The 25690-nt window shown below is 49.7% G+C and overlaps 1 protein-coding gene across 3 annotated transcripts in view; it reads left to right on the forward strand.

Annotated features, from left to right (window-relative positions):
• The window catches only part of TBX5 (T-box transcription factor 5), a 47706-nt gene that overhangs the window by 8540 nt on the left and 13476 nt on the right, over positions 1 to 25690 (forward strand). For all 3 annotated transcript variants that reach the window (XM_059139062.1, XM_059139061.1, XM_059139063.1), the window contains 3 exons: positions 537 to 684; positions 4106 to 4258; positions 12361 to 12452. In XM_059139062.1, the coding sequence (XP_058995045.1) occupies positions 537 to 684; positions 4106 to 4258; positions 12361 to 12452 (393 nt within the window). The remainder of the gene's footprint in view (positions 1 to 536; positions 685 to 4105; positions 4259 to 12360; positions 12453 to 25690) is intronic.

Here is a 25690-nt window from a genome sequence, read left to right on the forward strand (position 1 = left end):
GGGTTGTGGATTTTTAGAAAAGGGTATTGTTTCCAAGCGCTGGAGGTATTTCTGGGGGCATAAAACCATTTACAGTTATTTTTTATGAGTTACCTGCTTTGAACATGCCTTTTTATGAAATAGCAAGGTTCGGCCATGGTATTTGAGTTAAACAGGCAAGAGAGGAGAGGTCCATTCCTTGGCTGCCAAGCATGCAGAGAGGCTCGAATGGCAAGGCCCGTTTGAAAGCCCTCAAGGACTTTGCTTAGACTTTTTTGTCCAGACTTCCAGAACCTCCTGGTGGTCCCTGGTCAGCAAGAGGCTGCTAGGCCGGGCAGTGGCACCCCGGTGCAGAGGGAGGAGTGAGACCAAAGAAGAATGAGCCGGTTGGGGGACCTGCCTGGACGCTGGCTTGCAGAGGCCCAGGGGAGGCCCAAGGGTTAGGCCATTTCCAGATCACTCTCCTATTCAGCAGCTCTTGCCTGGCCTGGCCCAGGACCCCCGCCAACCTGCGGGGATGCTAAGTCTGGGCGGGTTCTGCCCCCCCCTTGCTCCAGGTCCGTGACCGGCAAAGCGGAGCCTGCCATGCCTGGCCGTCTTTATGTGCACCCGGACTCGCCGGCCACGGGAGCGCACTGGATGCGGCAGCTGGTCTCCTTCCAGAAACTCAAGCTCACCAACAACCACCTGGACCCATTCGGGCACGTAAGTACCTGGTGCAATTCTCAGTCTGTCTGTCCAAGTCAGTCGGTCTTGCCCTCTCTCCTCTCCCTCTGCGGGGCTCCCTCAGTTTTCTCTCTCTTCTTGCCTCCCTATACTCACCTTTCTCCTTTCCTTGCCCCGCTCACTCGACGCATCTGGGTCTTTCCTCTCTCTGCTCTCCGATCGATCGGGTCTTCTTCCCTTCTGGTTCCAGCACTCTCCTGTGCAGTCCTCTCTGTGGACCACCGTCCTGTGCTCTGGGGCTCCCTTTCCCAGGGAGCAGGAGAAAGGGGCTCTGGGGGAGACTGAAGCGCACATCCCGGTCTGGACCTCAGGCACACCAGTGATGAGGTGTGGTGGGCTGTGTATTTCACACCCCAGAAAATCCAGTCCTTCTAGCCCAGTGGGGACTTGGCACACGCTGCCCAGAGACAGGACCAAGGTGGAAGCCATGGCTGCTTTCCCTGCTCACTTCCAAATCCTGTCTTATTATTGAGATGTTCTAACTGACAAGGAGATCCTGGGCCACCTGCTCCCTCTTTTACAGATGGGGAAACCAACCTGCCAGAGGCCAACCCTGGCGCCCCTTTTTAGCTGATATATTGGGTTTATCCATTTTCTCCTCCCAACAACCTCCAGCTTCTCCCCCTGCCCCCGCCATGCCCAGAGCAGGTCAGCCTGGTCCTGAGTCCCATTCCTGGAGTCCACAGGGGCCCCCTCCCTCAGAGCAGCCTGGTGAGCTCCTGAATCTGCATGGGGAGCATTGAGTGTGCTGCCCCCCACCTTCCAAGAGAATGTGTAGCTTTTAGCAGATTCTCTCCCTTAACCTAGATTCTCTTCCTCAACAAAAACCAAATGAAGAACAAAACACTGATTTGGAGGAAAATGTCTCTAGATCTTTTCATTGGCAGTGATTGATCGCCAGGACAGGACACCGTCTCTGACTGAATTCAGTGTGTCCAGAACCCTTGGCTTGATAATTCCACCATCAAGGAGGTCTTTGAGCATTTGGCCTTCATAGCAACTTAGAAATGAGGACACACATATGCAGCTTTTATAAATGGGAGTCCAGAGGAAGGGAGGGGACCCACCCAAGGTCACACAGCTTGTAATTTGGAGCAGGGATTTGAGGCTTGATCTTTCTAATTCCAAGAGTGGAAATTAGAGGGAAGAATCAACAAACACATGGTCCTCAGTTGAGGGAACTGGGGTTGAATGGATCTGATTCGGAAGAGGGGCAGTTTGTGAAGGTCCAAGGGGAGAATTCTGTCCTGTGGGGCCTTAGGGCTGAACCGCCAGGGTCAGTGGTGGGGTTGGGACAGTCTGCACGTGGTGGATGCGAGCTTGAACTGCTGCCCGCTGGGGAAGAAGCAGAGGGTGCCAAGGGCCGTTTCAGGGCAAAACGGCGGGCCTCCTTCCTGTTTCAACCACGCAGTTCGACAGATCGTGGCTTCCCGCGGGCGGGACCATCCCTGCGCCGAAATGCCCTCGAGCTTCTGGGGCGTTGGCTGGCGGGGGTGACGCGCACCTGCGGGCGCAGAACTGGGACTATCAGGGTGAAGCTCCGGGAAGAATCGGGACGGTTTTCCCGTCTGGCCCGTGGCCTTGTGGAGGCTCGATAGGACGCTTTTGCTGGGGGGGGGGGGGGACTCCGTGCAACCTTGGTGCCGGGCAGTGGGACTCGGGCGCCTGGCTTTCCCTCTGCAGGCCGGCGGTGCCCTTTGGGGTGGGCGCCTGGGGAAGGCGCGCGGCCGGGCAACCAGGCCTCGGCACCCTTGCGAGTTTCCAGTCCACCCGAGCCCGCGGGAGAGGGAGGGTGCTCGGGGTGGCCCCCTGGACTCCCTTGTTGCCACGCAGCCCTGCCCCCCCTCCAGCTCCGAACTCGGAGTCCAGAGCCGCCCTAATGAAATTAGGAGCCATTAGATCGCCCTCGCGCTGATGTCTCCACACTGTCCCCGGCCGTCAAAGCAATTTGGCTAAGCCGGGACGATGGCCGCGCCGGCCGGGGGCTGCGGCGGCCCTGCTGCGTCTCTCTGTCGCCACGCCGCCCCGGCCGGCGTCACTATCGGCCAGGGAGGCGGCCGGGCCGCGGCGGCCGGAGATTAGAGCCCGGGTCGTCGGGAGCCGCAGGGCCCGGGGTCCTCGCCCCTCCCCGCCTCCCCTCCCCCGCCCCCCCCCCCGCCCCGTTCTGGGAGGGTCTCAAGGTTTGGCCCGAGGACCCTGCCCCAGGGTCATCAACGCAAATAATCAAAGACACCGGGACAGCACCGCGCCCCGCCCCCCCCAACCCGGCGGTCCTGGGGAAAAAGCAGGCCAGTTCTCCGGCCCGTTCAGCGCTGCGATGGGCCCATTCGGTGGGTCTGTATCCGAGCGATTTGATAAATTCGCGTTCTCAGCCTCCTGAAATCATCAAAAGCCAGGCGTCTTCAAAACCCCAAAGCTAGTTTTATTAGCAAACATGCTCATCTCCTAGGACTAGTCCCTGCTCCAGCAGAGAGGAAGTCTGGAGACCCCCCCCCTTCCCCTTAATACTGATCATAGCGGTCCTATGAGAGGTGCAGCCGGAATAGGAAGACCCTGCTTGTTCCTGGGAGCACCCCGGAACGTGGAGATGGTGGAAAGGAAGGAGAAAGAGCGCATTCCCAAGAAAGCAGATGTAATGGTTCTGTCTGGGGCCAAGTCTGGAGATAATTCCGACTGTGGATCCCGAAATGTTGATAAAGTTGTAGAAAGGGAACCAGGAGAGAAGCAGGCCCTCGTCTGGTGGCAGTAGGATTGGGGGGGGGGGGCTTCTTCCCGCAATCTCATCATCCTTACCCACTCCCCAACCCACTATCTTCTTTTTTTTCATTGACTCTACTTTGCACCTTCTAATGAAGGACCAAGCCTGTGATTTTTATCCCAGTCCTGCAAACACTGCTCTTTTCCTTTGCCATCTATGTGAGGGAAATTTTTTTTTCGGGGGGGGGGGGATGTTTATTTGTTTGTGTCTTCTCCCCTGTCATTCTAAAACTGACGCTTAAACTTGCCCCTGGGTCACGAGTTCCTTGCTCCAGACTTGTTTCTCCTGTGGTGGTGGTGGTGGGCTGCGCGTGTGTGTGTGGGGGGGGGAGAGGTGTGCCCTATGCAGGAGTTAATTTATTAAGCAAACTTTATTAAGAATTCTGATTTACTGCCGTGTGTGCTTTGGGTAGATTCCTGGAATATTACCCTGGCTTTTTGGGTTGGAAATTGTCATTTTTGAAATGTTTCTTTTTAATGAAATCACTGGCCCCTTTTCAAAACAGGAGGGAAAAAAAAATCAGACCGTTTTTTTGAGAGTCTGTGTAAGGAGGTGAATTTTAGGGGTGGAGAGAGGAGATTTATCGGGAAACAAAGGAGTTTTGATTTTTTCTTACAATCTCATTTTCCTTATTATTTTTAGATTATTCTAAATTCCATGCACAAATATCAGCCCAGATTACACATCGTGAAGGCGGATGAAAATAATGGATTTGGCTCAAAAAATACTGCGTTCTGCACCCACGTCTTTCCTGAGACGGCCTTTATCGCAGTGACTTCCTACCAGAACCACAAGGTAAGCCCGAGGCCCGGGAACCATGTGCTGGGGCTGCTGCCCATGCCTTTGCTGGAGAATGCAGGGATCTCTTCTGGAAACTTTTAAGCTTTAAGGGCTTCTTTATTCCCTCACAGCGGGCACCAGCTGTGACCCCCCTGGGGGCGGGGCTGGGGTAGGCACCAAGCTATGGCCTGAAAGTTGCAGCTGTTTGTACTGTACTCACGGGTTTTGTGGGACATTCTCTCTCTGTCTCTCAACGCACTAGTCAGACTGTAGGTGACAAATACAGGAACGCATCTCTCTGCACTCACTAAGTGATGGCTAGGAAGAAAGGTCGCTTTACTGCAGGGGTCCATGCTCTTGGGTGGAGGCCTGGGGCCAGCTTCGTGGAACGTCTTTTTGTGGGTGAGGGTCTCTCTCCCACTCTGCCTTTTGGGTGCATTTCAACTTGACCTCGGGCAGGTGACAGTTGCCATGAAGCTCTGGGCTTGGGTTTGCAAGGTGCTTCTCTCCTTGTCTCCACCGTTATTGATCCTGGACCAGAGTGAGGCAGAGTTGGCATCGTAGAAAATAAGAACAAAAACCCCAGCGAGCTATGCCCTGCCCCCTCCCCCGCCCCCCAGCAGCTCCCAGGAGTTAGATGAGACCACAGTAAAGCCAAAGCTTGCAGAGGGAGGCGAGGGAAGCCTTGTCTTCCAGAAGGAGGCTGGAGGCTGGTAGAGACATAGGGTACAGCTCGATATTGTCAACAGCAGACCCCGCACTGTTCAAAACCCACACCCCAATTTGGGCATTTCCAAGCTGGACAGTGGTGCTGGAAGAAGGTACCCCATCACTGCAGTTTGGGGGTGGTGGATCTTTTCTTCTTCCCCAGGAGAAAGGGGTCTGCTTGACTTGTCATGGTTCGCTTCTGGTCTTTGGAAACGTGAGTGCCCCTGGATTCATTTTCTTGGTGGGAGGACAGGATTGAGTGATTCTCAAGCCGAGTTCTGAAAGACATAGAATCTGGCAAGGCAAGATACAGGGCGGGGGGTGGGGGCACACTGTGGGGCTGCAGGCTGTTAGCGTTAAGTACTGTGGTCTGGGTTGGAGGACTGTTCAAGGGGAATGGAGGGGTTTCCATATGGGATCAGTGAGGGCAGGTCACTGGGGCACCATAAGAAGATGGACATGGGGATGGTGATGCCCTTCCTCCTTCACAGCTCCAGTCCCCATCAGCAAGATCAGGGTAGGTTGGCAGGAAGTTACAGGTGCCTTGAAGCCAGGTGGGAGAGGCCAGGGCAGGGGTGAGAGGTGGGTTTAGCACCCTAAAGCCTCCTGCCTACACACTGAGTGTCAGATAACACCCCTCCTTACCTCCCAGCAAAGCCGGGGCAGTTCCAAGATGGTAATCTCCAAATTTGGGCTGTCAGTCAGCAGGCCAGGAGGTGATGGATGGTCCCTTCAAGGCCGCAAGTCCTGTCTGGGGATCCAAGTCTTGAGAGAGCTTCCCTCCAGAAGGAAACTCACTCTCTCCAAAATGCAATTACTTTTTAAAGGGGAAGAAGGATTTTTCTGAATTCCACCCCTGACTTGTCAAACCAACAAGAGTAAAAACATTAAGGTCAAATACTCTGAAAATTGCAAAACTATTTCAGGCTAATTTGGGTCTGGCTGCGAGAGACCTGTTTCCTCTATGGCTGTTGTAATCTATGTTTAACTTTGTGGTGACAGTCACAGGGGAAAAATTTGGAAGAAAATAGCAACAAGGACACTCAGTCTCACCACGCCTCTCTCCCTCCCTCCCTCTCAAATGTGTGTATATACATACACACACATGTATGTCTATGTGTTAATACACACACACACACACACATGCACACACACACGCTTAGACCTGACAGAGGATCCAAAGATATATCAAATTTTTTTTCTTTTCTTTAGTTTTCTTCTCTTTTCTTTTTTCTTTTTTTTTCTTCTTCCTTTTAACTAAGAAAGTCCAGATTCATAACAGAAAGGACAGGAAATAGATTCCTGAAAGTGACCTGCTAAAGAAAGATGTGAGTGCTCAGGTCCTTTGGGGGGAATCCCTAAGATCTGTGCAGTTATGATCTTAGGGTCCATCAGGCAAGACTAGATCTGGGAGAGTGTGTTCTTTCTTTCTTCCTTCCTTCTTTCCTTCTTTCTTTCTTATTTTATTTGAGAGAGAGAGAGAGAGAGAGTGCACAAGTAGGGGGACTCAATCCCAGAACCCTGGGATCATGACCTGAGCTGAAGGCAGCTGCCCAACCAACTGAGCCACCCAGGCGCCCCTCTGTCTCTGCTTTTTGAGGCATAACTGTCATACAATAAATTGCAATATTTGAAATATACCATTTGGTGAGTTTAGCATGTAGGTATCCATGAAGCTGTCATTGCGACCACTTGTGAATATACCCCACGCCCCCCATTTCTCCTTTTTTAAAAAAATGCCCTCCCCAGTGAATATATTTAATGATCCATGTGCTTGAAGGAGTGTCTGCCCAGTAGGGTGTGTACGTGTGAGATTTGAGCACAATCTAGGGGATTGTGTGTCTAAATGCTCACGGGTCTAAAAATGTGTGTCTCCAAATATCCATCTGGATCGATGTGTGTCTGATAACCACACAAAGGGTTCGCAGATGGGAATTGGGTTTGGTTTGTTTTTAATTGGTTGGGTCCATAAAGGATTTTTTAGCCTGACATCCGGAAGAGGGATTTTTTTTTTAAAGATTTTATTTATTTACTTGACAGACAAGAGATCACAAGCAGACAGAGAGGCAGGCAAGAGAGAGAGGAGGAAGCAGGCTCCCTCCTGAACAGAGAGCCCGATGTGGGGCTCGATCCCAGGACCCCGGGCTCACGACTTGAGAGGAAGGCAGAGGCTTCAACCCACTGAGCCACCCAGACACCCCTCAGAAGAGGGATTTCATAGGAGACAACCTTCCATCATTCTTCTTCTCCTGCCCCCCAACTTTTTAGTTGTGGACTACCAAAGGCATCTCTGTTCCTTGTCAGGCAGTAGTCTAAAGTCATACGTTTTTCCAGCCCAGTCCGGGGCCTGTGCAGGCATTCCCTGCGTGGATGTAGGGCACGTGACTTAAACACTCAGGCCAAGCTGAGTGTGGTTTGTGGACTCCGTCTTGTTCCTTCCTTGTCCCACGTGGGCCAGGTGTGGAGACTCTTGACTTCGTGGGCAGAAGCCACCTGCTGTCTTACCCTTGCCTAAGGACCAGGGGGGACTCTGGAGGCAGGCTGCCTGGGTTTAAATACATTTGACTTGTGCAAGTTACTCAGTTTTCCTCATCTGTGAAATGGGGCTGAGATGAGAATCACTCGTGTTTACCATCACGAGGACTAAATGAGGTAGTCCTTGGAAAATGTGTAGTACAGGGCATTCATTACACACATTCTCACCCAGAGGGTGAGCGAAGATCCCATGGATTGACTGCTCAACGAATTCCTTCATAACAAGACAACGCCATCCAAAACGCAGGCGCTGGGAGACTCTTTGCCTTCCCTGATTATTCTAGAATCAGAAGAACTGAACTTTTATTTTTTTATTTTATTTAAAAATTTTTAATACAATTATCTTTTTTTATTTTTAAAGATTTTATTTACTTATTTGACACACAGAGAGAAATCATAAGTAGGTAGAGAGGAAGGTAGAGAGAGAGGGGGAAGCAGGTTCCCTGCTGAGCAGAGAGCCCAATGCAGGGCTCGATCCCAGGACCCCAGGACCCTGAGATCATGACCACTAAGCTACCCAGGCGCCCCAGAACTGAACCTTTAAATAAGTTCTTCTCACCGTGTTTGAAAAACAACGACAAGTGTCCGTCTTTGTGGTTGAAGGCGTTCACACGCTGAACATGCCATCAATTTAAGGACTGTTTGCAAAGGGGTTTGACTACACGAGCGAGGACAGAACAGCAATCTATGGGATTTAATTGCCAGGACAATCTGGGACCATAGGAGGCACTCAGTTTTATTGTAAGTGGACCGATGCCTCCTAAATGCTCTTTCGCAGCTGGGATGCCGCTGTTCCACGCAGAGGCAGGTACATGGCAACCTTCGTTTGTGAGACTGGGGTCCGTGGGGGCTCCTAATGACACGACATGTTTCCTCAGCCCAGCTGTGATCCCAAGCTGGATTTGAGAATTATTTCCCCAGATGGCTGGAGATGTTTAAAAAACTCGACTCTTCCGCAGCAGCGACATTTGCTCTGTGAAACACGTTTCTGTAAGGTTTTCACTGAGGCTGTCAGCAGCACCCAGAACGAGCCCTAGAAATATTTAGGTGTTAAAAAAAGGTCACGTGGCCATTTCATTTCTCTGCTCTTGCAACAATGGCCGTGTATGCAAGCATGTCTGTCCCCCGATATTAACTTACTTTGCCATTAAAAGGCATTTTTCCTCCTGCTTAAATCATTGTGTAAGGAATCTGTATTTATGAGGTATGAGCTTTCTGGTTGGGACCAGGAAATGAACCCCTAATAGAGAGACATAATTAAGATTTTTGGCTCTCGTGAGGGTTTTTTTTTTTTTTTCCCAAAAGCAAGAATTCACAACAATTATTCTCATTAATTTTTACAACCTCTGTCTCACTGGTTGGAGCTGGCATTTATATTGGTTTTAGCCCCCACTTCCCCCCGCCTCCTCCACCCGGATATCCGGTTTTGTGCTGATCTTGGAGAGGCAGAGTGCCTTTGGTGACTAGCGCAAGTCGGTTTCAGGGGAGCCTTTTAGTAGAACTCAGACATCCGACCGTGTCGTGTGCCCGTGAGGGAGCCAGCCAACAGGCAATGTGTTTGGAAGGGAATTTCAGAGACGGGAGTGGACAGAATCAGGCTGACGTTTTCACCTGCTGTGGAGCTTGAGTATTAACGGTTCTCCAAGGGTAATAATTCTTAGGTCCTGGGGACCTGTGCACTTGGTCTACAAACAAGACATATGTAGGAGCCACACACCTAAGTGTCTGTGTAGCAAACTGGGCTTGTCCTATGCAATTATATTTTTGGAAGGTAGGAGTAGGACGTGTCTGGGGTGCAAGGAATGGTTTTGAGTGAAAGATTTTTGCTGATAAAAATATCAAAACATGCCTTCCCTTTTTTTCTTTCTCACCGCCCCCCCCCCCCCCCGCGGTAATTGTTTGTCCTGAGCTATGGATGGAACAGTGACGTCATGGACCAGGCATTAATTCAGCCCCGATACCACACCCGTGTTGCCTACGAAACTCGCGGGGGGTGCAGCGAGGATTTCCTCCACCCCTTTTGGAATGACCTGATTTTTACTTCACATATAGAGCATCCCTCTCCCTGCCAGCTTTAAAAAAAAAAAAGCATGATTTATGGTCAATGGGGTTGCATTTTTTTTTTTTTTTTAATGACAAAGCCTGAGTGGGAGAGAAAGCTCTATTTAAGTGACTCGGAACAGAAGCAGCCCATTTTAAAGGCTGTTTTCCTAAGAGACTTTATTTTTTAACGATTTTGTTTATTTATTTGACAGACAGAGATCACAAGTAGGCAGAGAGGCAGGCAGAGAGAGAGAGAAAGGGGGGAAGCAGGCTTCCCACTTGATCTCAGGACCCTGAGCCAAAGGCAGTGACTTAATCCACTGAGTGCCCCAGGTGCCTCATCCTAAGAGACTTTCACAGACCTTTCTACTCATTTGGAAGGGTCAAGTCAAAATCAGAAAGTTGTAGGAATAGGTCCAGTTTAAAAAAAAAAATGAGGAAATAGGGAATGTGTGTTACCCATAAAGACCCACCCCTATTTTATAAGTTTAAAAATAGGTATTATATTTTTAGAGTAGCTTTTTAAGATGACAGCAAGGTTAAGTGGGAAATACAGAGAGTTCTCTTGGACCTCCTGTCTCCGAAGGGGGAGACCCTCCACAAAGGCTCCCCCACCATCGACATCGCCCACTGGGTGGGACATTTATTATAATTGATGAATCTATACTGAGACATCAATATCACCCAGAATCTGCATGAGGACTCACTCTTGGGGTCGTAGATTCTGTGGGTGTGGACACGTGTACAATCATGGACATGTATGGACCGTTACATTATCACCAGAATAGTTTTATTTAAAGTCCTCTGGGCTCTGCCTATCCATCTCTCCCTCCCCGCACCATCTCTGGCAAACCACGGATCCCTTTTTGCTGTCTCTTTAGTTTTGCCTTTTCCAAAATGTTGTCTGTTTGGAATCAACATATTTTTAAAATGTTAATTATATATATATATATATATAAAATATTTTATTTACTTATTTGACAAAGATCACAAGTAAGCAGAGAGGCAGGCAGAGAGAGAGGGAGAAGCAGGCTCCCTGCAGAGCAGAGAGCCAGATGCGGGGCTCCATTCTAGGACCCTGGGATCATGACCTGAGCCGAAGGCAGAGGCTTAACCCACTGAGCCACCCACGTGCCCCGATTTTTTATTTGTTATTGCAGGCATACACACATCCACATGTGTCACATAGTAATTTCATGTTCATTATAGAGTCTTGGAGTTAGAAGGAAACCTTATAAGGCCATCTCTTCTGGAAAACAGAATGTACCAGAATGCCCGCCCCCAAATGGATGAATTAGGGGCACATTCACTAGTTACTACTCCTGGCTTCTCAAAGAGACTTTCTCAAAGTCTGTAACGCTACTACTGAGGGTAGCTGATGTGGTTTTTGTGGGTCCTTGCATAGGACAGGAACACAGAAAATTGTTCTCGTTTTGATTATCTTTCTACTCATCTATCAGGAAGAGAGTTCAGTCCCAGTGTGTGTTAAATGCATTTCTAAAAGTGTCTCGTTTCCCCTTGCCACAAAGTCAGGGCAGGCCTTGGGTTTGGAACTTTCTGTGGGGGCCAGCAGAGAGAATTTGATACAGTAGTTTTCCTTTTATCGAATAGCTCATGATTCTAGTTTGAGGTGGAGAGAGGTGATATAATATTTTTTAATAAAATAAATATGGAGGCATCTGTGTGGCTCAGTCGGTTAAGTGACTGCCTTCGGTTCAGGTCATGATTCCAGGATCCTGGGATTGAACCCCACACCGGGGTCCCTGCTCAGTGGGGAGCCTGCTTCCTCCTCTCCCTCTTCCCCTGCTTGTGTTCTCTCTCACTGTTTCTGTCAAATAAGTAAATAAAATCTAAATAAAATAAAATAAAATAGATGTAAACAAAAGGTGGTGAAATTTAAATAAAAATACTAAGCAGAGAGCAGCGTATAGGTAGATACACTGTTATAGATATAATTTTATAAGTATAAATACATATTATATAATGTTATTATATAATAAGAAGATTATAGATATAATAACGATGGCGAAGGTGAAGCTTTCATGATTGAACCTCGTGAATGCTGCCTTGGTGGCTCTCAAGAGATTCGATAAATAAAAATTCAATTCACACGCAGCTTTTAGGAAGTATTTTAGCAGACTCCATACGGATGTCCTCTTTCACCAGAATCTGTCTTGTACGCTCACGCTTAGAGACTACGTGTTGATGGTTTCCGTGAAAGTTCTGACCATTGAACCCAAGATCCTGCTCCACTGCTAACCTCTGTGCATTGCAGCAAACACTTCCAAGAAGAGGGCTCTCTCTTCTTTATCTGGAAAATTGAAGGGCTTTGGAGTTGACAGACAGCTGTCATGCCTGTTACAGCCCTCTCTCCGGGTGTTTATTTAATTCGGCACCAGCTTCCACCTGTGCTAGCTAGCTCTGCGAAGCTGAAATGAACAAGGCATGAGGCATAGCAGAATCTTGAAAGCAACCAAGTTTCTCCAAATGGCGGTCACCAGGCTGCGGGAAAGGGGCACCATGTCACCGTGCCCAACTTTCCGAGGGGGAGGGGGACTCCAAGATTGTGTTTGAAACACAACATGCTGGGATTAAACAACAAACCAGCCCGGCTGGAGTGATGCAGAGTATGACTCCAATTAAGGGGCAAACCGAAACCAGGTTTTTTTCCTTTTTAAAAGTGGTCTGATCTAGGGAATTTTTCAAAGCCTCCTCTAGAATGAAGTGGTGGGTCCCACTGACGTGACTGGCTTAATTTGCTTCTTTTGGTCGCCAGAGGCTGCATTTCCAGCCATCGAGTGAAAACCGACTCTCTCTTCCCCTTCCTGCAGATCACCCAATTAAAGATTGAGAATAATCCCTTCGCCAAAGGATTCCGGGGCAGTGATGATATGGAACTACACAGAATGTCGAGAATGCAAAGGTAAGAAGGTGGAGTGCTGGGCTCTGGTCTCTCCAAGTTCCCTCCCACCCCCGCAAGGAACCCAGGAGAGTCCACAGCCGCCTCCCTCCTCCCGCCTTCCCCACAGACACCCAGGCATGTTGACCATCGAGAAAAAGGAGAGACAGCCACCTTCGGTCCCACCATCTGATGACCCCCACATGCTCCCATGTGGCTCACCCTATGGGACAGCCCTGGGCGGTGGTGTTGGGGGGAATGTGTCCTCCGGGGATGGGAAGGGGGAGAAGGCACCAGGGAACTTGGCCTTCTCCATCTGTCCCGGGCAACAAAAGCTCCAGCTTTCTCTCCCCTTTCTTTGCCTTCTCTTTCCTTCTCGTGAAATCAGTCCTTTCTCTCTTTCTTCCCATAAGTCACAGCCGATGAATGATTTTCTTTTTGGCAACAACTCTTGGTAAATGAAAGGGAAGTTAATGACTCGATTTCCTGGGGGTGAAATGCAGACAAATTTGACACCACGTGGTGGTCCGGGGCACTGGGGAATTGGAAGCTGGTGATAAAAATTGCTCGGTATTTTTACATATCCTGTGGTCACAGTTGCTGATATGATGAATAGAAGGGGTTGTAGCAAATGTACATAGTGGGAATTTGGTCTGATTTGAAAGGATTGTACGAGCATTGCCAATTTTGTCAAACATTCTCTGTACCTCTTCGTATGCTTCCAAAATAACTTACCATATGGCAAGAGAATTAGAAGTACATCTTGATTCCTTTGACCAAGAAAGGGTTCCTTGCCTCCCCCCTCTTCTTTTGGTGGGTTTAGTGTTTCAAAATAAAATGAGGTCACGTAGGAAGCTTTTCTTTATCCTTTCTGGAAGACAGGAGAAGGGTGAGTCAGGCAGATGGGACAGACATACTCATTCAGGGATCTAGGAGAGGAACAGAGAAAGGCCATAGTGTTGTCGTTTTCACACTGGTTTGGAAATGCATGCCGCAGTCTAGTGAGCAGACTTTCCTGATCTAAGTTTGCGTGCTTTTATTTATTTATTATTTTTTAAAGCACTTTAAAAAATAAAGATTTTATTTATTTACTTGTGAGATTGAGAGAGAGAGAGAGAGAGAGGGAGCACAAGCAGGGTGAGCTGTAGGCAGGGGGGAAGCAGGCTCCCTGCTGAGCAAGGAGCTCAAGGCAGGACTCGATCCCAGGACCCTGGGATCATGACCTGAGCTGAAGGCAGACTCTTAACTGACTGAGCCACCCAGGCATCCCAGATTTTGCATGATTTTAAAGAAGAACTACACCCTGACCTTCAGGTGTGCGTAACTCTGCCCCACTCGTCTGCATTTCTGCATTTAGAATGGGGTTTCTTCCCAATCACGGATCAGGAAGATGCCTTTTGTGACTCTAAGAACCAAGCTCTTAAATCATCATCATTAAAAAATAACAACTGGCTTTTTGAATGTCTGCATTTTGAAAATGGAGTTGGATTGAATCTATGGTCCGTGGAAAAGCTGACAACAGGTATCCTAGAAAGGGAGAGGGGCCGACGACCTTCTAGTTGTCCCTAAGGGATTTTAGGCTTTGACAGATTCTCACCTCCGTCCTCCAGCCGGTGAGGGTCGAGGCTGTGCAGGTAGGGACTGGAAGCAAGGCACCCCGTTCTAGCCCGCAAACCCTGTGTCCCTCCTTTCCACAAGGTCAAGAGCAGGTGGGATCGTGGATTTGAGGTGTTGTAAATTGCCCTCTCACGTGTAACCAGTCACCAGGTCCTGTTGTTTCTGCCTTCCTAACATATGTCTGAATTCACCCCCTTTCTTCTGCCGGGCTTTGCCCACTTTCTTGCCCACCACAGCCTCCTAAGTTATTTAAACCCTTCCAGGATGTTCTCCAGGCATCTGCCAAAGACATCTTTGTAAAACACAGGTAGATCAGCGAAGGTTACTCCACGGCGTAGAACACACCCAGGCTTCCTGTTGCCCTCAGGATAAGGCCCAGACTCCTCCCTGGGGTGGGCCGTGCCCTTCCCTTCGGACGCAGTCACTCTCTCGCTCTGACCCCTGCCAGTGTCCGCTCTCTGTCTCCATCACGCTGAAGGCGATGTTCCACGCCTGTATCCTTCCTACTGTGTTTGGCCCTTGGAACAGCAGGTCTGGTCTTCCGCAAGCTTTCTTCCTTCCTCTTTGCTCAGCCATCTCCTGTCCATCACTAGGTGTCCTTGGAGCTGTCCCTTTTTCCAAGAGGCAACCCCTGGCCACAGACTGTGGATATCTATCCCCCACGACCCCTTGGCGCTTTCCTGTGTCAGGCCTGGGCCCTTCACTTTGGAAGCTGATGGCATAGATGATAGGCACGGAGGGGAGACACGTGGGGAGGACAGGTGTCTGAGAGATGAAATGTCGGTCACCCCAGAAACTCTCCCCTGAGGTTCTAAACACAGCTGGCTATATATTTAGGCAGATGGCTCTACTTTGGTCTGAACTGGCTGTCCTGATCATCCCCCTATCAGTGCAGGTTGGCTGAGGGGTCGTCTACGTGTCCTCTTTGGGTAGGCACTTGCAGAAAAAGGCGGGACAGGGTTGGCTGGTAGTCCGTAGGCACTAATTGACATATTGGGTGCAAACATGCAGCCAAAGAACCACGTGTGTCTTTGTGGCTGTGTTAGGAGTTGCGCTGGGGAGCCAGAGGGCTGATCTGAGCACTGACCAGGCCGGAAGAGTAGACGGGGTCATCTGCCCAGTCCTGTGCACGTGGCCCCTGGGAAGGAGGAGGAGTAAGACAGAGTGGCTCCAACAGAAGGCTCTGGGACTCAGACGAACCTGGCTTCCATCCTTGCTCTGCATTTGTGAGCATGTGACCTCGGGCAAGTGACTTAACCTCACAGAGCCTCAGTATCTTTATCTGTAAAATGGGCATAAATGACAGCCTCCGCCTTCCACGATTCTTATAAGAATTATATGAGAAAATGTCTGTAGGGTGCCTGGCTCCTAGGCAGTGTATCTGATTTGGGAGAAGACTCCCCGTTACTCCCAGTTCTGCCCTCACTCGGCATTTATTCCGGGCTATGGTCCCAGCTCCCAGTGACAAGTGGGGAAGATGGCTGTCCAGAGTCGGCCGTGATAACAGCCAGGCCAGAATGGCAGGCTCCCTGTTCATCTTGTAATCCTGTTTCCTGTCCCCCACACACCCGGTGACAGCTGGCCCGAGAGGGGGAAAAAGCAGGAGGAATGACATTTCCTCTAATTCCAACAGTTGGAAGAAGGGGAGAGGGCCGGACACGGACCCGTGCGTAGCCCACATAAATAACGTCTGGATTAGCTTGGCAAACGTCTGGACACTCACCCTATCTCTCCGAGCCCGCCTCTCTGCGTTTGGAAAATGCAGATGGTGTCTTAGTTGTTTTTCCACCGCTCATTTATGGGCTCTGGTTGCAGAAGCAAGAACCGCTTGTTATAAAAACGGGTGAGATGTGGAAAAAGCACAAAAAAGAAGATGAAATTATTTTAAAATCCTGTCTCCAGCTGACCGATTAGAATATGTGCCAAGGTCGTTTCGAAAGGTTAATCCGCGGCTTAAGAAAACGTGTTACCCTAAACAAATAATATTTCCCAAATTGCAGGACCTCTAGCCTGGTGACAGATGGGAACATCAGGCAGATTTTTAGAGACAACGTTGCTTGGAATGAGAGTAAGTTCTGAGGAAGGAGCGAGGAGGGCAGGGGAGAGGTAAGGTTGATTATTTAAGGGAAAATAGTAATTAAATGAGAGTAGAACTGGTATAAAATTTTGGTGGACTTGTCAAGGTGATATGCAAGTAACAGAAATTGGAGAAATATCCCTAAATGCTCATCTTAACAAGAAAGGCGTGGGAGCTTTCGCTGTTTGAAATGACCTAGGCCCTGGTTTTCCATGATATGTTGCTTTCTTTGACCTTTGCTTTAGTCTTTAAGATGTGTTCAGGCAAGCTGTGAACTTCCTAAGAGTGGAAGGTGCTGGAGGCCAAGGCCAGGGCCCCTGGGGGAGGGGGTGGGGGTGATGGGGGGAGGGGCGGTGGAGGAAGGAGGGGAGGAGAGGCTGGGAGGGAGGCCTTGTGGGAAGAGGGGTCTGCGTGTGTTGGGAAGAAGGGTTTTCTGGGTTGGGTCAGGGTAGAAGCCGGCAGGGATCTGCAAGTCTGGAGGAAGGGTCAGAAAGTCTCCGAAAGCCCCCTGGGGTGGCACAGTGGAGGGGGAAAAAGGGGACAGTTGCTCCAAGAACATGACATTCTCGAGACAGAAGGGACTAGAGGAGACAGCGTCTCTTCCAATTTTGCAGAAGGAGAAACTGAGGACTGGAGAGTCACTTACTTTTCCAGTGTCGGCTCTGTCGGTCTGTTATGCGGGAAGACATACCGATGAAGTGCTCATGCTGGGGCAGGTCTTCAGGCGGCAGAGGTGAATCAGACCCCAGAGGGGCAGCATCCCCGGGGAAGAAAGCTCCGCGGTTGGGCTCCCCCAACTCCACCCAGCCTCTACTTCCTCATCTGTAAAATGGGAGATAATTACAGAACCTACCTCCAGGGCTGTTGCGCGGGTGGAGGAGGTAATGCGTGTGTCCTGATGACTCTTGCTACGTAACTGAGTATTCCCGGGTCTCCCTGGGGCTGGCTGGGAAGCCCTGGGCCGCAAGCGAGGCCATCCTCTCTCTCTGTATGTGAGGGTAGATCCAGGAAGAGCCAAAGCTCTAGAAACCACTTGCTCTGTGCCTCCACGGCTCGTTCAAGGGACGCGGAAGTGCAGACGACCTCAGTTCTGACTGGTCGCCACTGTATGCAAGGCAAAGCATGAGGTAACACGAAACACTTTTATTTTGTTCATGGTTTGTGGGTCAGGAACTTAGAAAGGGGTCATCTGGGCCATCCCTGACTGCCTTCCGGTGTTGTCTGGGGTGGCAGGTAGCTGATGGCACCAGGCTGGATGTCCGGACTGGGACACTGCTGTCTCCCATGCTCCATGCTGGCTTTCGGCTGGGCTGTCAGCGGGGCTGTCCCCTGGAGCATGTGCACCCGGCCTGGCCAACACGGCTGGTCCCTGGGGAGTCAAACTCCTTCCACGGCTGTGGACTGCCCCCAAGACAACCAGGAAGAAGCGGTGAGGCTCTGTTCACCAGCCCTTGGAAACTGTAGCATCCCTTCTGTTGCATTCTGGTGTTGAATGGGACTCAACCAAGGGGGGACCGAATTCCAGGGGCAGGGATCCCTCCTCTAGGCAGAAGGAGAGTCAGAGTGTGTCCCCATATTTTAACACCATCCCCATAGGCATGGAAGCACTTGGCCCCGCATCGGGCCCAGACGGGTTGATGTCAGGCATTGAGACGGGGTCCATGTCCTTGGGAAGCCAAAGGCCAGGGTGACGTGGCCAGGGCCACGCAGCTGGTCAGGGGGAAGAATCCTGGCCGTGAGCTTGGTTTCTTAGGAGGAGAGACTCACCTGCCTCTAAGTGATTTTTTAAAATATTTTTAAAAAGATTTTATTTATTTATTTGACAGACAGAGATCACAAGTAGGCAAAGAGGCAGGCAGGGAGAGAGGGGGAAGCAGGCATCCCGCTGAGCAGAGAGCCCAATTTGGGGCTCGATCCCAGGATCCTGGGATCATGACCTGAGCCGAAGGCAGAGGCTTAACCCACTGAGCCACCCAGGCGCCCCTCTAAGTGATTTTTATTGACCTCCATCTTCTTCCTCCAAGAAGGGCTGGGTTTCCTAATCAGGGTCCCTATTGAAAGTCCAATGAAAGCCAAGGACTGAAAAACTCACAAGATATAAATAGACAAAAATTTCAAACCACTTTAAGGGATTCAGGGTTCTGGGGCTCCCAAAAGGTTAAAAACCTTCCACTGGCACCGCCCCTCCTTCTCGGGGCCTGGCTTCCTGATTCTAAATTAACGTTCAGCTCCTTAACCTCAAATGGTCACTTCTCAAATGGCTTCGCACTCTTGTATTCCCATGCTTGCGGTTAAAGGTAATCGGAATGCCCGGTTAATGAGCAGTGATTTCCAAGACAACATTCTGGAGATGGCATTAACTCCCTGCTTCTTGCTGAGCTTTTGGCTAGCCACACGGCTTCCCCCAGAGAAGTGTGAATTTACGGAAAACAAGAGGGGGTTGTGTTTGGGAAGCTGAGCCAGCCTAAGTTGCAAACTTGAGGTTTGTCCCAAGGGGTCTCACCTTGGCTCGAGGTTGTCTGTTGAGGATGTGGAGGCTCAGAACAGCCCTCCCAACCCCCCATCCTCTGCCCCGACCTCCCCCTCCCCGATAACTCCTCCGCTAACAGACGAACTCCCCCTGTTAGTCTGCAACACTGTCCCCACCCTCCCCTCCCCCACCCGCTGCCCCAGCACCTACCTGCTCTTCAGGGACTGTGTCTGTGGGCAAATCACTCACTCACATTTAAGCAGTGCTTCTCAGACTTTGGCAGACATTGAAATTACCTGGGGGCAGGGGGAGCTTGTTAAGAAAAGCAGATTTCTGGGTTTCCTTCTCAGAGGTTCTGAATTGGTGGCTCTAGGGAGGGCTCCGAAACTGCCCTTTGACAGGTTTTCTGATGGAGGGGTCCCCTGCTTGTACCTGGGTAGTCCCTGGGCTCTGCAGCATGAGCAAGGGCATTCAGGTAAATGCGTGAAACAGATCTGGAAATAGATCCCATGTGCTGGACTATTTTATAAAAAAATAACCCTTTGCTCTAAGTGCTCAACCCTGGCTGAATATGAGAAGTGCCTACAGTGCTCCCCCAATGTTTTATTATGAAAAATGGAGGATCTGTAGAAAACATGAAGAATTGTACAGTGAACACCCACATACCCACTGCTTAGGTTCTGTAGTTAATATTTTGCTGTATATTTGCCCTATTATCCATCCATCCATCCATCCACGCATCCATCCATCCACCCATCCACCCATCCATCCATCCCCTAGTCCATCCATCCAAACCCTGACCCATCCATCCATCTGTCTGTCCATCCAACCAGACATTCTCTAATCCATCCATCCATCTTATTTTCTTAAAGCGTTTCATACTGAGTGGCAGACATGAGTATATTCCACTCCTCTGTTCTTCTGCATGCGTATCATTAACTAAGATTCAATTTTTGCTCACAAATCTCCATTTTAGGTAAAATTACATACGGTGAAATGCACAAATCTTAAGTGCACTGTTCACTTTTTAACAAATGCACATTCCTACAAAATCCAAGCCCCTGTCGTAATATAGAACATTCCCTCACCCCAGACATTTCCCTCATGCCCCGCCCCAGTTAATTCCTGCCTCCACACCCCCACCAGAAGCAGTCCGTGTTTCAACCTTTTTTCTTTTGACTGTAAGTTAGTTTTGTCTGTTCAGAATTTTGTGTAAATGAACTCTTGCAGTGAGTCCTCTTTCTCCTGGGGAGATTTATTTTTTTCAAGGTTTTATTTATTATTATTATTATCTTTACATTCTATATTTTATATTTTTATAAATATTTATAAATATTTTATAAGTATGTGTATATTTACATATTTACATATAATATATTTTATAAGTATATATTTATGTAATATATTTTATAAATATGTAGTATATAATATATAACATATATAAATATCTATAAATATTTTATATTATAAAATAATGTATCTTTTTATTATTTTGTTTTATTATTTTATATTCTATATTATTTTTATATTTTAATAAATATTTTATAATATTTATAAATATTTTGTGAATATTATAATAATATCATATATTATTATGATTATTTACTTTTACTGTTTTTAGGTGGAGGGACCGATTTTTACGTTAGCACGTGGGCCGTTTAGCATTCCTGCAAGGGTGGTTGCTTTGGGGTGACTTTGCCAAGGTCGTGATTTGAACTAAAGGTCACCAGAAGCTGCTTGATTTTCTTCTGTGTGACCGAGGAGCCCCCAGGGCAGAACCAAGGCCTCAAGACCATCCCCTTCGGTACAGGAAGCAATTCGAGAAAGGTCTGTTCATCTGGACCCTTTCAGTCTTCCGTCCTCCAGAAAGAGCCCAGCCAAACCTCGGAAAGTCCTCTCTACCTTCCCATCCTCCCTCCCAAATCATGAAAACAAACAAACAAAAAAGAAACTACTAAGACAGAGGCATGGTTAACCTTGTTAAAATTGCTACTTTTAGGAGACAGAACCAAAATGACGAGTTCCTGTCTGTCGTTTCCCGTCATAGTTCTTGCTCTAGGGGCTCACGACAAGGACGTGAGACGTGGGCCTCATGATTCTCCTCCTGTGAGTGGAGACACTGAGGCCAAGGCTGACCTCATCCGTGCTCCGTGCAACGACCCAGGGCTTTCTCCGTGATTCTGGAGCTGCCCCTGTTGTGTTGCTCAAAGCTTTATTGAGTAGGTGATATGAGTGTGGACTTCTCCCTAGAAAAATTTACAAGTTCTAACTATCTAATATTTTGGGAGGGGAAAAGGGGGCTCATAGGCCATCTGGAGACCTTGCAATGTAAGAACTTCTGCTTCCGAATTGAATCCTGGGCAATCTGTAAGCTGGTGTCACACTGAGCCGTGCGTCCCAATATATGCTAAATCTTTCCCTGCATTGTATTGTTTTACAACCCCGGGAGGCAGTGAGTCTTATCATTCCCATTTTACAGACAGAAGACTGAGGCTCAGGGAAAGGTGGAACCGAGCCGGCTCCCCCCGTGGCCAGGTTTGACGCCAGCTACCGAAGTGAGGCATGTCCGACTTCAAACGCCCCACTCCACACAACCACCCGCATGGTGAATTACCTAGAGATTTAACAAGGGAGCCCGGGCTCTCCGACCAAAGTTGCCGCAAGTGGGGGGGGGGGGTGCTGCTTAAACCCATAGAGGGAGGCATCCTGGAATTTCTTGGCACTCCTCGAATCCTACTGCCCTGGTGGGATCAGCGTGGGGAAAGGCATGCGGCTTCTCTGTGCACCCCGTTCTCACTATGCACTTCTCCAGCTTTGCGGGCTTCAGGGGAACTGAGTCCTAGAGCGACCTGTAAAGCACCGTAGACAGGAAAGAGGCAGCAATGAGGATCTGTCCCGAGCTCAGTCCGGCCCAGGCATCCCGCCACGCTAGATCAGAACAGCGTCCCCGAGCGAATTAGAAAGTTAGTCGTGAGCGCTCTTGTGGGATGATGGGGCCCCTTTCTGAATTTTAGTCGCAGATCAGGGTACTAGCCAGAGGAGGAACTCGCTCCAGGAGGACGGGGATCCTGAGTCCCAGCCCTGCCCCGCTCGGTCAGTCGTTTGAGAGAGGCTGCCCGTCCTCGAGCGAGCCGCCGCCCCCCTGCCCCGCGCCCCCCACCCCAGCACCCCGGCGCCCCTGCCACCTGCTCCCGTGAAAAGACCGATTCAGTCGGCCACGGTGGAAAACGTTCTTGGGGGCGTTCGTTAGCTGGCGGCGGGCGGTTTGGCCGTGGATCTCAGTGTTCCCTTGTAATGTTTTACAACCCAGACCCGGCGACAATGGCGTCATTCACTGCACTCGCTCACGTGGAACAGAACGTGAGAGGGGGCCCGAGATGGGGAGAAGCCAGTCTGCGGGCTGCGACACCCCAGGCAGAGCCGAGGTGCTGGGGGCCCTGGCTAGCATCGGCAGGGTTGCGGCCAACGGCAGAGGCAGCGGTGGCTTGGGACATCCCGGTAACCTAAAAATGGCTCAGATGGTAGGACGGACAGATTGACCAGTAGCCCTTGACGTTGCCCATGCAGCCCGTGTCCTGCCGTCAGCCCCAGACGGCCTTATAGAACAGGGTGGCTCTGTCTCCCTGCTGCTCTGTGCTCCTCGTTGGTATGAAGGCGCCGTCCTATGACCGAGTAGAAGTTCGCTGGCAAGAACTTGGGAATAGCGCTGACCCAGGGCCAAGCTCAGCTTTATCCTTTTCTTAGCTGTGCTCTCTGGGGCCAGGTGCTTACCCTCTCTGAGCCACAATGTCTTTACCTCTAAGTGTCGCTAACCCTGCCAACGAAGTGTGCTGGTTGCCCAGAGGGAATGCGCGGGAGTCGACCAGCAGAGCGGCTGGAGCGTTGAGAAAGCACCAGAGACCAAGGCTGAGGAGGAGTTGGAGGTGGAGGACAAGGATGGGAATTAGTCTAAGAAAAAGAGCTCTCTGTTGCCGCCTCTCTTCCCAGACATGCAGGAGCTTCTCCACTTTTCCTTTGCTTCCTTTGTGCCCTGGATTCCTCGCTAATGCTCGCGAGCTGCAGGGCCAGAGTCTGTCTTCACAAGCGCGGTCGACAGAGGGTCGCACGGCCACAGGTCGTGTTCCTTGGGTCAGGGAGCCCGGAAGATGCCCACAGCCCGTGTGATTGCCGTGTTCTCCTCCCTCTGCCTCTGTAGCCCCGCGCTGGTGGAGAACACACTTCACCCTTGCACGCACACACCCATTTTGACACCTGTCCGATGGACCTGGGGACGTGCTCCTCGTGATTGACTGCGGGGAGGGCGTTGCCAGCGCCCTGGGGAAAAACAAGCTGCGAGGGATGAGCGGTTATTGGGATAATACGGCTTTCCCACTTCTGTGAGTGTTACTAATCAAAAGCAGGATTTGGCCTTTCCAGAGAGTAATTTTGCAATTTGGCAGCGCTGGAAGGGAGAATTCCGCGGAGTCCATTGATACATTCTCTTGTAAAATCCCTCAGCCAATTTTCCCCCCCCCTGTGGTGGTGGCGGGGGGGGGGGGAGTTGTTTTCTTTAATTAAAAAAAAAAAAAAAAAACCGTCCCCATCAAGAATATAAAACTAAAAGAGATTTCCCCTTTCCTGTTGGAGCTCCGGCAGCTTGGTTCTGGAACTAAGCAGACCTAAATGGATTTGCCAGCGAGATTGGACAACTTTTATAATGTTTTATTATTATTATTATAATCTCCCTCCTCCTCCTCCTTCTTCTTCTTCTTCTTCTTCTTCTTTTTTTTTTTTTTCCATTACGTAGCTGGAGCCACAGAGAGGACTGTAAAGTGAACTTCATTCCTTTCAGACTTCTGGCCCCAGGGGGAGATTTGGAGTAGTGTGGCTGCTCAGGATAGTTCCAGCTTTGGTTCAGAGGTGGTACATGCCACAGGAAAGCTCCGCCGGGGGACCCCCGGGTGTCGTGAGGGCCCTGTAGCCTCATGGAAACTTGGCAGACGCTCCGTGTGCCCTACTTGGCTACTCTGATGTGCTTTTGCATGACAGGCAGGGGCCGGTCTGGAGACGGTTGCCCCCCGAGGGGTGGGAAAAGCAGGAGAGGAATCGTGGGCCCTGAGCCCTCTGCTCCTCTACGGGTTTATTTGCATCCTAGAAATGGAAAAAAAGTCATCAGGAGCATGCCTAGGAGTAGCGGTTAGAATCCTGATTGTGTCTCTTTTAGCTCTGGGACCATGGGCGAGCTGGTGACCTCCCAAGGCCTTGGTGGCCTCATCCCAGAATGTGGGGACAAAACCTACTTCATAGGGTCTCAGAAAGGATGGAAAGGGCCAGTGAAGCAGCCCTCATGCCATGTTAGATGTCGTGTTCTTGGTACCTGACCTGATTTCAGGAGGACTTTTAAGGCATAAAAAAAAAAGTAGGTTTATGGCAAAAGTCACAACTAAGTTGGGGATTTGCTGATATGTTATTTCTTCTAGGGAGACGTTCTTACTTAGGTGGTTTGGTGCCATGGGCCTCTCTGGTGGTCCAGTGGACCTTATGGGTCCCCTGTCTCAGAATAATATGGTGAAAGGCAACCTATTAAATGCATAGATGGCCAAAAGCAAACCAGCGATCCTGAAACGTAGTCATCAGAATGTTCTTCGACGGCGATGTGGAGTTACGCGTGCTTCCTACATGCCTTAAATAACGGGATCTAGCAGCAGGTCCTAAAGGACTGTAATTTTGAAGCCGTGATAAGCACAAATGGTATCTTGAGGCATGTGCAGCAGCTGGGTGGAAATGAAATTACTTCGTTTCTGTTGATGACAGTCGCTACCACTGCTAATGCAGCCGTGGCTTGTTGCCTACATTTGGAGCAGAAAGGAACACTCAACTTCAGTTCAAGATTAGTGAAAATAAAGACGTCATTTTAAAAATCCAAATTTAGACCCTTCCGTTTTCCCCTGAGTAAAGACCTCCCAAGTCAGGGAGACAGGCTATGGGACTGCTTCCCCTGAGAAATTCTGTGGGCTGAAAGTGTGAGTCATTTTTGTGAAGGTGCAACAGAAGTTTCTACCAAGTGCCAGGTATTTTCTAGGGCATCTGGTGGGAGCTTTTCAACAGTCTCGTCAGGTTCAGAGAGGTTGGGTGCTTCATCCGAGGCCACACAGCATTAGCTGGCGGATCTTTTAGAGAACACATGTCTTCCCAAATCCAGAACCTTCCTTCTTTCCACTACATCCAGATTCTTAACTATGTGAATAGAAATCAGGGTCCAGTGGGTTCTTCAGGGATAGGAAGGTATTGGTGTGTGTGCGGGGGTGCTCAGAGTAGAAGGCTGCGGTTTCTCCGCATCATCTTAGCATTTTCCTCGTTTCACAGACCTGCTTTATCTGAGCTCACTGGGTTAGCGAGAATGTTGGGCTGGGTGTGCTACAGCTTCAGGCATGGGGGCCGGGGCGTTTTATGAAGACTGGGCATTTCCTGGAATTAGCAGCTTCTCTGCATTTCTACGTGACTTGGAATCAGATTCAAGTCCTGTTCTCCCCCACCCACCTGCAAGTAGTCTTCTTGGGAGAAGCGTGAGGAGGGCTTTGAATATCTTCCTCTTTAAAAAAAAAAAAAAGATTTTATCTATTTATTTATTTGAGAGAGAGAATGAGAGAGAGAGAGTGTGAGAGGGGAGAAGATCAGAGGGAGAAGCCGACTCCCCATGTTGCTGGGAGCCCAATGTGGGACATGATCCTGGGACTACAGGATCATGACCTGAGCTGAAGGCAGTTGCTTAACCAGCTGAGCCACTCAGGCATCCAGTATTTTTGTCTTCGTCTTTGTTTTACTTTTCACCCAAACAGGGCTCCGCTTTGCACAAAACTGTAAGTGCCCTTAAAGTTTTCCCACATCCCCAGTTCCTGAGGGAAGCCCTGGTAGTTTTCGTAAGTTAGACACTGTTCCTTGTCCTCCTGCCTTGGTTTGTCTTACATGGCTTTCTGCATCCCTGTGCGGACAGTCTTCAGATTCTTTTTGAACCCTGTATAATATTCCATTCTCCACACTGTCAGAGTTGACTTAACCACTCATTCATGAAGGCGTTTAGGCTGTTTCTTGTTTTTTCCCTATGACAGACAGTGCTGC

This window comes from Mustela lutreola, chromosome 11 (assembly GCF_030435805.1).
Source record: "Mustela lutreola isolate mMusLut2 chromosome 11, mMusLut2.pri, whole genome shotgun sequence".
Lineage (NCBI taxonomy): Eukaryota > Metazoa > Chordata > Mammalia > Carnivora > Mustelidae > Mustela > Mustela lutreola.